We start from the raw sequence: 12,996 nt of genomic DNA on the forward strand, positions 1-12,996 counted from the left end.
ATATATACAGTTTGACCACCCGTTTAGTCAGTGGCCTTGTGCTGTTTTCTGCCGGTCTTTGGTCGGGTTGTTGTCTCTTTGGCCCATTCTACGTTTACATTCTCTATTCTATATAAAGTTGGAAGTAAACAAAGAAGTAAACAAAAAAGTTCAGTTATTTCATTTCCATTAGCTGCGGAACTGTAGCCGTCTTAATTAGGTCCTTGTGATATTTTTTTATACTGACGCGACTCTCATTTTTTGTTCGATGTTGATATTCGGTCTCTATTTCTTATTATTTGTAGAACTATTTAAAAAAATATTACAGCTAGGCTGAGACATAATATACTATAATAGTCCCAGAGTTAGATCAACTTTTGATGTAACATAAAAACAAATATATTTTTGTGGTGTTTTAAAAGACTCCCCTTTTCTCCTCGATGTTTTTTTCGGGCAATTTTTTTCATTTTTAGATATAGCTAGGTCATGAAGAAAAATGAAAAAAAAATGGGATGTTCGGGGTATTTGGTGGTATTTGGGCGGGGTGCGTGGTGGTGTTAATTCGGTGGTGAAAAGATCGATCGTTAAATTAACACTTTACAGTCAATATAAAATGGCTGACGAAATGGAAGTAGATCGCGAAACGGCTAAGAAACCAGAGAAAATGTTCACTCTTAAGAAATGGAATTTGGTTGCTATGTGGAGCTGGGATGTTGAGTGTGATACTTGTGCAATATGTCGTGTCCAAGTCATGGGTACGCTACAAATATCTTGCAGTAAAGACGCCATATTTTGATATTTCACAACAAAAACATTTGACAGCTTTGTCATGATCATTGAACACAGTCGGACATTTTCGACAAGATAGAATCTTCTACACACCAAGTTAGATCATTTGCAGATATTGTTAGGGACGGGGTATTTGGACTAATCGCCGTATCATATCACGATCAAAAAATTATTATATACGGAAAATTTGTTACGGCTCACTAAAGAACGATTTGACTAATTAGAGACAAGAAAAAAAATAGCGACAAGAAGAAAAAAATTAACGACAAGAAGCCAAATTTAGTGACAAGAAAATTTATATACTATTAAAACAATAAATTTATAGAAAATTCCAGACTCGGATCCAGGATTTTGAAAAAGGGGGGCCCACAGGCCCCCAAACTAGAAATTATTTGTAGTGAAAACGGGTTAAACCATAAATAAAGCTCCATAAGGGGAGGCCCGCCCCCCCCCCCCCCCCCCCAAAAAAAAATCTGCCCCTGAAGTCAATTAATTGCAGTTGATTAATTTTGTTATATTTAGTAGCACTATGTATGTAGTTGTAGTAAGTAGTCTTGTAATGAATTTTTGTAAAAATTATTTTATTACATTATTTTAAAGTACATGTATGTATCAATCTGAACATTTTGTAACTATCCCCATGTCCCATCCTATATATATATGGACCTTTATAGTGAAATAAATAAAGATTAGATTATCTTATAATTTGGTTTGAAACTTTGATATATCAGCCATGCCGACTCTACATATAATCGATTCATTCATTTATACACTAAACTGTAAACTGTAAATATATCTATTAAGACATAACCTTGATAAATAAAAAAATTCTTCTAGAACAAATGAACAAATGTTTATTTTCTTCTCCCTGTATCATGAAATAATAAAAATTTGTGTATATTCAAAACAAAACCATACACACTTTAATGCATGTTTCTATATCTATTTATTTCAAATAATCATTATTTAGATATCTTCACCCTAAATTTACTTTCTTGTCTCTTCTTGAAGCTTCTTGTTGCTAATTAGTGAGACCTCCAAAGAGTAAAATACCGTACATTATGTTAAACATGATGTCAAATGAGGCATATTTTCAATGTTAAAAATTAAAATGTATTGATATGAGAAATTTTTGAGACTGAACATGCTAAAAATGGAATAATCCCACACTAGTTCAATACATGATCTTCCAATTAATGCATTTTCCTTGAAAAATTTGACGTCGCAAAGCAAATAATATCTTCAGGTCACAATGTCCTATGACACGTTTTCTCAAATTGACCGCAGGTCAACTGGGCAGTTCAACTGGAAAATGGAAAGTCGTGTATTCTTGAGCCATAAAATCTTTCAAAAGAATACACAAAAGCTATGTTTGCAGAGCTTGTAGGTATCTGGTAGGGTTTTGTATAGTACAAATAATAAAAAATATTTGGCCATCATTTACTTCACTGACTTTTGACTCCAGAGTTTATATTTTTTCGACAGGTAACCTACTCTTTGGTAGGACATCCTGGAACTCAGTCAAGTAAGAGCGACGTAAAGAAGTAAAATCAAGCTTTCAATAGGTGGAGGGAAAATTAACTGTTTAATATTTTCTATACACAACAAAATAATCGGAAAACAGTCAACTTTCCCCCAAAATTGTACAGATTATATGTTTGATTTTACTTCTTTTGCTTGGTCTTACCTGACCGAGTACCAAGATGTCCTACCACAGATTAGGTTACCTGTCGAAAAATTATATAATCTGGAGTGAAAAGTCGGTAAAATGAAAAAAGTCTATTAACCGTACAAGAATCAGCTGATTTTGACAATTCCCAGTATATTTAAAAAAAAAAAATAACGGTAAAGTTTAATTTGTTGAGACCTCCAACGAATCATGACAGGCCAAAGGACATCACAATAAAAAATTTTATCAATTGGCGCGTGTCGTCGAAGGGTATTTCTGCCCTTATAGTGTGATAACCAAAAACTTTTCATATGAAATTAATCATAAACTAAGGTGGACCTGTTTGTTCATTTCTGAAGTGCTGAGATGATTGGCATTTAGGAAAATAACACGTTTCAGCGTCCTACACATGCTAGACATAATTGGGTGTACAGTGACATAATATGGACTGTATTAGATGTATTTTATATTTCCAGATGCTTGTTTGAGGTGTCAATCTGAAAACAAACAAGATGATTGTGTGGGTAAGTACTACAATACTGCCAAGTTTAAGACAAGTTATCATCTGTTTTAAAAGTTCCTAGTTACCCCATTACTTGCAGTAAAATATTTTTCATAAAGGGCAAACCAATATAAATTTAAGCCCCCACGAGTTATTTCTATTTCTAAACATGCTAAAAGGATAAAGTTGACAATTTTTTTGGAGTGATGGGCTTTGGGTCATGTAGATGAAGTAAAATATTTGCTGGTCCCATAATTGAACACGCAATTTAGGGATCATAGATTTATTCTTACGAGCAAGCTCCGAGCATGCTCGGAGGATGCTCGGAGCTTTTTAAGTAGGCTCTTCTCAGCAGTTTATGTGACAATAATTATCATGATCCATTAAGATGTCAATCAAAGCTATAGCACTTTTATAATAAGGAAAGTAGAGCATTATAGAGGAAGCTCCATTAACACCTGTGTAAACATCTGGTCTATTCAAACAAATCTTGCATTAATTTTACAAAACTATAAAATAGATGAGAAATTCTTCAATATTACTGTACAATGCTTGGTATCAAGTCCTCACAGAAAGAAAATGATTTTAAAACATTTTCTTAATAATTATCATTCTTTTTCAATACACATGATACAAAAAAACACTCAAATTTTATAATTGAAATATAAATATATTTTAAATTTATACTATATTAAATGAAATATAAAAGTCATCAAAGACACAAACTTGATGGTTATTGATTTATAACCATACTACCAAAACATAGTACATTCAGTTTCATGCAAAAAGGGTTGATCTTTTTTTGTATTCCATTTAATTTGACAGTTGATTGAAATTAACCCTCCATTTCATTGCAGAAAAGTTTTTTTGAGTCGTAAACATGTTTCTTGGGTGTTTCAAAGCAATAAAAATCTACTATATTCTACAGGGAAAAAAAGTAGTACAGGACATTTATTTATGTCAAGTATTTCTTTATTTAAAACATAGATAAATTCTGCAAATTTTTTTTGAAATATAACAATCATGACAATTAAAGACTTATAGGGGGAAAATAATTTTACTCATGCCAAGTATTTCTTTATTTAAAACAAAGCTTAATCTGCACAATTAAAAAAAAAATGCCAAGTAAAGAGAGACTTACTAGAGGGAAAACAATGGTGGTATTGCCCCCTCAAACCAGGCTTCCACTAATGAATTACAACTTTTCTTAAAGTAGCCATAATTTTCTATAAAAGAACTTAGTTTGCTATTTAAAAAAAACATATTACCATTGTTTAGTTAGGGGCATTACTTAAACAAGTAATTTTCAAATTACCTATGGGCAAAGTCAAAATAAATGGTCCAAATTTAATTTTTTTTACCAAATTTCAACATTGTTTTAATGCATTTTCTTTTGTTGTATCTTGATACATATACATTTAAGTTAATAAATCCAAAAGGATATAAAAAAGTATAAAGAAATAAAAAAGTTCTGAAACTTAAATGACATAAACCAATAAAACAAATTTAAATCAAGTATACCTTTTTGGAATATTATTTCAGACAAACACTATCAAATATTTATATTTTTTTCACCCCTATTGATTGCAGAGATCCAAACATAACTTTTGATGCATAGATTATTAATCTCCTCTTTGATTATCATTTTTTTTTTTATGTTTTTGGCTATTTTTTGTATCAATTCATTTAAAGTTGATTGAAAAAGTTTTGATTAAAAAATAATTCATCAATTAGTTGATAAAAAAACTTCTCCATATTAAAATTAAACCTTTTTCAAATTCACTGAGAAAAAAAAATTGATAGATAAATCTTTTAATAAAGAAGAAATATCAAAATGAAAATACATCCAATTTCCCCTGTTTTTGTTGCACTCCTGACATATTATACACCAAACAAAAAATGCAGAAACTAGAACATAATACTCATGATTTTTTTAAATTTGTAATCATTGCTGGTTTATAAAGACCTAAATCTGTCATTTAAATGTTATTTCTATTTTAACTTATGCATCTTATGCACTTCAGATCATATTTAAATTGATTTTTCTGACATATTATTATAAAAATGAGGTTAAGTTACCAAACTATGAACTAAATTCTATTAAATATTCAGTAGAATTGTTGTTTGACAACTTAAAAAGAGATCTGCATTCTTCAAAGTTTTTCTGAACTATTATTATTTTTTAAAATTATTACCTATATAAGGAACTTTATTCCTCCTATTTTGTTGCACTCCTGACATTCAATATATATCATATCAAAACAGTTATACATCCTCAAAAAAGCCCATGATTTCTAGATTAAGTGTATATAACTTTCAGATTTAACATTTTAATTTCATTTAAACAATATTTTTGAACTATATCATACATATCACTTATTGTATACATAAGTTCACGTCTCATCACATTTCGCTTCTATTTTTTTTAAATGGCAGTCTTTGCAATGTTAAAATGGGCTGAATTTGGTGGCTTGATGTGTAGAATAATCCTGCAAAATATCTTTGGAAAATCTCAAGTATTAAAAAAATTACGATAAAAAAAGATGCAAAAATTGTCAGGAGTGCAACACTTTTTTGTGACATTTTGAAAAAATACTTTTTCTATAAAGACACAGCAACTTGTAATATGATGATATGTGCCATAGATTCTTATTTATATTACAACTATTATGTCTAAGTGATGATTTTAGCTACAAATGAAGTTTGTCCATTAAACTGTTTTGATACAGATGTGTTTTGAAAAAAAGTATTGCCCTGTCAGGAGTGCAACACAATAATTAGTACAGCTGTGGAATAGAATGATTTTTGAATATATGAATCACACCTAAACATAAACAAAAGTCAACCCTGTAAAAAAAGATATGTCCTTTCCAGAATAAATACTTTATTAACCTGATTATTGATATAAATGTGTGATAGTCAAGTAAATAAGGCCTCCCTATAAGTGTCAGGAGTGCAACTTTGAAGTTAAAAAACTCACACTTAAGAAATACAAAAGCCAATATATTGTTCTGTTTTATTTTTTAAAAGATACTATACTAGATACAAGATTGCACCCAAAGAGTAGCCTGATAGACAAGGATTTTTTTTTAGAACCATTTCTTTGATGTCAGGAGTACAACAGTTTTAAAATGTTATTTTCTTGGACTTACATTTTAAGATAATCTCAGCTCCTTATGAATTATTTGCCATCAAAAATGTGTTCTTACTATTTAGGCTACATGTATGATATATTCTTAGAGGTGAGTATCAAAACAGGACTTCGATCCAAAAATTATTGTTTGTCACAAGCAATTATATCTGAATGATGATTTTTTATATAATTTTAGAATTTAGGAAGCTAATTGTCATAAACTGTGTCGTTTGATTAGGAAATAACCATATTTCAATTTAAAAGTTTTATAATGGTTTCATGTAATACTAATTAAATTATTATAACTGTAATAACAAACAATTAATTTTGTTGAACTCCTGACATGAATTTACCATAACAAGCAGTTTTGCACAGATTCAATATTTTTATTTTATTAAAGTCTCACACATTTGGAGTTCATCTTGCAGATCCAACCTTTGAATGAATGAAAGATGGGAAAGATAGTTGATAAAACTGATATAACTTGAGAAGAAAATCAGACAGACTAAGGGATCAAAACACACCATCAAAGTAAACATCGACTATAACTTTGATGAGCAGAAAATTGAGAAAAACTCTGAAAGAAGATCCACCTAAAGGACACACTAGACAAATATAAGCAAAGAAAGAACAAAGAAAACAAAACAATGTAAAACTTAATTACAAAGACTTAACCTGAATACAAAAACACAGATGGAGAAAATGAAAAAAACAAAACAAAGAGATTGGCAACAGAGAAGAAGAAAATTGACACAAGCCAAAAAAGTTGCAAACCCACAGAAAAATGTCCAGTCGAGAAGCAAAAGTACAGGTGCAGATACACTATCTAGAGAAATCAGAAAGAGAAGACAAAGCATAGGGAAAATTCTTCCTGACCAACCCAAACCTTGCCCTAAAACAATTGAATACATCATATCCACAGCTAAACCAAGGCAGTTGTAAGAACTAATCAGTACTGATGGAAGTGTGCTAGAAATTGATGGGTGCCGAAGTGGAAACAAAATTGAGAGACCCTTAATAGATCTGGAAACTGTTGAAAAGAAACTGGCATTTTCAAAAAGAATAGAGGCTACCTGAAAATGTTTGAACTCTTTGAAAATGCCATTTTCTTTTCAACAGTTTTCAGATCTTTTAGGGGTTCCTCAACTTTGTTTATACTTCAACATGTTCAAGGCTCATCAATTTCTTGCACACAGCTGATATCAGTTCTCATATCCTCTGACAACCACCTTGGTGTAGCTGAGGATATGATGTGCTCAATTGTTTAAGCCCAAGATTTGGGATGATCAGGAAGATAATGTCTTATTCTTTGACTTCTCTTTCTGATTTCTCTAGGTATTGTATATGCATCTGTACTTTTGCTACTTGACTGGACAATTTTCTGCTGGTTTGCAACTTTTTTTAGCTTGTGTCAATTTTCTTCTTCTCTTCTGTTGCCACTTTCTCTGTTTTGTTTTCATTTTCTCATATGTGTTTTAATTCTGGTCTAAGTCTTTTGAATTTAGTTTTACATTGTTTTGTTTTCTTTGTTCTTTCTTTGTTTATATTTGTCTAGTTTGTCCTTCAGATTTGGATCTTATTTCAGTGGTTTTCTCAATTTTCTACTCCTCAAAGTTAAAGTTGTTGACAATGATGGTGTGTTTGTATGCACTTAGCCTGTCTGATTTTATTCTAAATTATAGTTTCACAACCATCTTTCCCATCTTTCATTCATTCAAAGGTTGGGTCTTAAATATGAACTCAAAATGTGCAAAACGGCTTGTTATGGATAATTCATGTCAGGAGTGCAACAAAATTAATTGTTTGTTATAACAATTATAATAATTTAATTAGTATTACATGAAACCATTATAAAACTTTTAAATTGAAATATGGTTATTTCCTTATCAAAAGACAAAGTTTAAGACAATTAGCTTCCATAATTTGAAAATAATATGAAAATTTAACATTCAAATATTTTTGCTTGTGACAAACAATAATTCTTGGATCAAAGTCCTGCTTTGAAATTTACCTTTAAGAATTTATTATAACTCATACATGTAACCTAAATAGTTAGAAAACATGTTTAGATGCAAATAAGTCACTAGGAGCTGAGATTATCTTAAAATGTAAGTCCAAGAAAATGTCATTTTAAAACTGTTGCACTCCTGACATCAAAAAAATGGTTCTAAAAGAAAAATTCCTTGTCTATCAGGCTACTCTTTGGGTGCAATCTTGTATCTAGTATAGTATCTTTTGAAAAATAAAACAGAACCATATAATGGCTTTTGTATTTTTTCAGTGTGAGTCTTTAAACTTCAAAGTTGCACTCCTGACACTTATTGGGAGGCCTTATATACTTGACTCTCACACCTTATTTATATCAATAATCAGGTAAATGAACTATTTATTCTGGAAAGGACATATTTGTTTTACAGGATTGACTTTTGTTTATGTTTAGGTTTGAGTCATTTAAGCAAAAATCATTCTATTCCTCAGTAATACTAATTTTTGTGTTGCACTCCTGACATGGCACAACTTTTTTTCAAAACACATCTGTATCAAAACGGTTCAATGGAAAACCTTCATTTTGAGCTGAAACCATCACTAAGATATAATATTTGCAATATAAATAAGAATTTAAGGCACATTCCTCCTTACAACAATTTGCTGTGTCTTAATAAAAAAGTATTTTTTCAAAATGTCACAAAAAAGTGTTGCACTCCTGACAATTTTGGCATCTTTTTTTAACGTCATTTTTTTAATACTTTAGATTTTCCAAAGATGTTTTGCAGGAATATTCTTCACATCAAGCCACATCATTTGAAATTAATTTATTCAATCAAATGATCAGCATGTTTGATAAATATTGCTTTATATGCAAGGAACCATTTATTTTGACTTTGCCCCTATACAAGTTATGTTGAAAAAGAGGCTGTTTCAAATATTACTTCTATATCATGAATAAGTAACTTCTGTTTATATTATTTTTATAGGTGTCCATTCATACAGGTTTTACTAGCTTTAACAAATTTTCACAGACATCTGGTTATTCCCCATGAAATATACTGGTAAAACTATTTAAAATCCTCAACAAGCACTAATTGCTTTTCTGATGCCACACTTCTTGGTCAAAGATTGGCCTCTTGGGGCTATTAAAATATCACTTCCCCTTAAAATCTTAGAGATAGACAGTTAATTTTATAACTAGATATGAAACCTTTAATTAAGACTTGAAGTTATTTATAATTTAAATCTTAATCAAAAGCAATTGCATATATTCCTTAAATAATTGTAAGTACTAAGTTTTTTGAAGTTGTATAAAACAATTTATTAAAGTAATATTTTTGTCATTATTTTTTAAAGTAACCTCTCTATACTCATCTAAAATTGGATAAAAACTTAATTTTATTTAATGAAATGATATAAAAATTCTTAAAAACTACATTTAGTCCATGCTTTAATTGACATTTAAAATAACTATTGAGTTATTAAATAATTTTTAAAAACAAAAAATAAAAGTGACTAAACAAAATTTCTTGTTTAGTATTGCCACCTGACTGTTGTTTGTGTCTTGATAACTTTTATGTAGCATATTATATAATATGAACTATTTTTAAAACATATCATCTAATTATAAAAATTGAGAATTTTTTATTATAAAAAAAGGAATGATCATTAAATATAATAAGAAAATATTTAAATGACTTTTACTTTTTTTTGGAGATTTGAGATTTCTTTCCAAACATTACACAGCACTGTTGAAAAATTTCTAATCTATTTTATAGTTTTGTAAAATTTCATGCAAAATGTATTTGAATAGACCAGATGTTTACACAGGTGTTTATGGAGCTTCCTCTATAATGCTCTACTTTCCTTATCATAGAAGTGGTGTAGATTTGATTGACATCTTAATGGATCATGATAATTATTGTCACATTAACTGCTGAGAAGAGCCTACTTAAAAAGCTCCGAGCATCCTCCGAGCATGCTCGGAGCTTGCTTGTAAGAATAAATCTATGATCCCTTATATTGATGTAGAAAACTGAATTAATGACATGCTTAACAATTTACAATCACATCACTTTAAAATTGTGTATATATGGTCGGAATTCCTAAGGGAACAACCATTTAACTTCAAGGGGGGTGGGTTATATTTTTTTTCCTTAAATAATATTCTGATCCCCAATTTGATGAAAAAAAATATTGTGGTCAAGCAGATGACAAAAAAAAATATTCTGAATCCAGATTTTCCCCATACCTTATAGTGTTAAATTTTGAAAAAAATAATTTAATTGATAGCATCGAAAAAAAAAAATGTTTGTGCTTTGCGCACAAAATTTTTTTCTGACTCAGACAACAAAACATACCCCCCCCCCCCCCCCCCCTTGAAGTTAAATGGTTGTTCCCTAACGAATCCTTTCAGGAACAGAAACTTTTCATGGTTTGCAAATTTTCGAAGTGGGCTTTCGTTATTGTCTTTTACGAGTTGGCTTTTCTAGGAATTGTTCGATCATTAGCTCACCTGGCCCAATGGGCAACAAGTGACACGTGTCTAAATGCACCTATGTTACTGAAAAAAAAGAAATGAATTCTAAAAAATCAGAAAATCTTTTAAAACTTTCTTCAACTAAACTTGAAATATTAAAAACTTAACCTGATCAAAGTGACAACTATTACTTAATACAAATTGATTATTATCTGTTATCTGATTTTGTCATTCTTTTCTGTATTTTTGCCAGTTGTATGGGGAGAATGTAATCATTCCTTTCATCTATGCTGTATGACATTGTGGGTACAACAGAACAAAAGATGTCCTCTTTGTCAGCAAGACTGGGAAGTCCAAAGAATAGGAAAATAAGATGTAGATATCACTGTAACAGTATTGTCTTTAATGTACAAGAAGCTTCACCTGTATAAATCTTGATCTGTTGGATGTAGAATTTACAGAAATAACTCATTATTTGAAAAACAAACTTTTGCAGATTGTTCATCAGCAGAGAATAACAAAGTTCTGATCAAGTTGAGTTGGATAATGCCTCATTACTGTCATCCAACATATTTCCAGTTTCCCCAAGACAATATAACTTATTTTCCTAAGGAGACTCTTTACAATGACATTTGTAGTATTTGAACTGAATTGTATTTAAGTATATTATTAATTTTTTATGATGAATATATTTATTGTGTGTATGAAGTAAGAAAATTAAAATGTAATATTTTTATCTGCTTTGTATTATTGGCACAAATTTCAAAAAATAATTTTGGTTATGTTTTCACTTATTGTGATCAAGTTTTATTAACTTTGTGGTCTTAAGCACTTTCCTGGGTTTTCCTTCATCAAGGAGCCTCATGCCAAAGAAGTTGTATACCAATGATGAGCAAAAACTTGAATACCTTGGAGCTACAATACTAAAAGTGACCTAAAACATTGACCAAATCCATGTTAGGTTTACTTTGCCAGAGGAACTTTGAACCTTAGTTCTTGATAATCTAATTTTTTTCAAACTGAGCTTCACTTTCACAAAGTAGGTTGTTTGTTTATAGGAGGCTGACCTGCTAATGACAGAAATTTGTCTGATATAAAGTCATTGAACCAAGAATTTCATACGTTTGAACTAATCAAGAAGTGTTATTTCAATGTTAGAAGCATCTGCAGGATAACCATATTAATTTTCTGGGAACCAGAAAGGTGAGAGTTGTTTCAAAGAACCAAACCTATAACATTACATACAAAGAGGTAGGTAGATAAAGATTTTTGTGAGCATTTTGAAAATGTAGTGACTAGTGGTCAAGTTTTTTTTAACAATAATGAACACACTGAAATGCCAAACCTGCTTTATTGATCATGATTAGATTTCTATTGAAATTCCTTAAGATAAAAGGTCAGATGAACCATGACAGACCAATTTGTGCTCCTTAGAATCATTCCACTCATGTTGACCTATCTGAGAAACAGAACTAACTGCAAAACATTGCCAATGAACTATGATAATGGGGTCCATGTCAGATGAACCCTGCCAGTCAAACGACACCAGTTATTCCATCTGATTTCCCTTGAAAAATTAACATTGAACACTGAACCATGAAAATGAGGCCAAGGTCAGATGAACCCTTTCAGCAAGATGTATACACTTGCAATCATTCCATAAACAAAATATAGTTGACACAAAAACTTAACATTAACCAATAAACCATTGAAACGAGGTCAAGGTCAGATGAACCGTTTCTAGTGGTAAGGCCTTGCAAAAATCCCAAATACCAAATATAGTCATCCTATTAATCATAATGAGCAAGAAATTATGTGATAAACAGTTTATCATAAACCAACTATAGTTATTTAAGCTGTCACAGAACCATGAAAATGATGTCAATGACAATGGACATATGCAAGTAAGGCATTTGTATGCAAGGTATACAGCAGATAGGTCTTTTATCTTTTGTCATATAAAGCTTTATACAAATCAATGACACATTGTCTTCCTTGTAAAGCGAGACAAAAATCACCAATTTTGAGAAATCTTTTTGTGCTAGGATTTCAACAAAGCTTCATAGGTATAATGTGATTTTCAATATTGATTCCCAGTTTCAAGTAAAACTGCTTCCCATAATTTGTGGATGAGGTCACATGCCTAATATTAATATTGATAAATGTTTGTAGAAATAAATGTGGATAGTGTCCACATGTGGACACAGATGATGCCCCCGCTTGCATATCATATAGTTATAAAGGGACATAACTAAAGAACGGTAAAAGTGACGCTACCCAAAATTGAACTTGATCTGAGTTTTGTGGTAATAAGCATTGTGTGTAAGTCTCATAACATTTGGTTGAGGCTAACTTAAGTAGAGAACAGAAACTAAAAATTCAGCAATTTTTCTATTTGTAAACACGCATAACTCTAGAACGGTTGTGTATAAGTTTTACAACATTTGGTTGAGACA

The 12,996-nt window shown here is 30.5% G+C and overlaps 1 protein-coding gene across 1 annotated transcript; it reads left to right on the top strand.

Annotated features, from left to right (window-relative positions):
- Nucleotides 1–560: 560 nt before the first annotated feature.
- On the top strand, nt 561–11,276 carry LOC127737614 (RING-box protein 2-like). The gene is made up of 3 exons (XM_052248457.1): nt 561–734; nt 2,914–2,961; nt 10,794–11,276. Exons 1-3 carry the CDS (start codon nt 593–595, stop codon nt 10,910–10,912), a joined length of 309 nt encoding a protein of 102 aa, XP_052104417.1. The 5' UTR covers nt 561–592; the 3' UTR covers nt 10,913–11,276.
- Nucleotides 11,277–12,996: the final 1,720 nt, after the last annotated feature.

The sequence above is a fragment of the Mytilus californianus genome, unplaced genomic scaffold (genome assembly GCF_021869535.1).
Source record: "Mytilus californianus isolate M0D057914Y unplaced genomic scaffold, xbMytCali1.0.p SCAF_4, whole genome shotgun sequence".
Classification (NCBI taxonomy): Eukaryota; Metazoa; Mollusca; class Bivalvia; order Mytilida; family Mytilidae; genus Mytilus; species Mytilus californianus.

Coding starts and splice junctions, on each gene's coding strand:
- LOC127737614 (XM_052248457.1), top strand. CDS start 593: ATGGCTGACGAAATGGAAGTAGATCGCGAAACGGCTAAGAAACCAGAG. Junction 735..2,913: donor ATGTCGTGTCCAAGTCATGG/GTACGCTACAAA, acceptor TTATATTTCCAG/ATGCTTGTTTGAGGTGTCAA. Junction 2,962..10,793: donor CAAACAAGATGATTGTGTGG/GTAAGTACTACA, acceptor TATTTTTGCCAG/TTGTATGGGGAGAATGTAAT.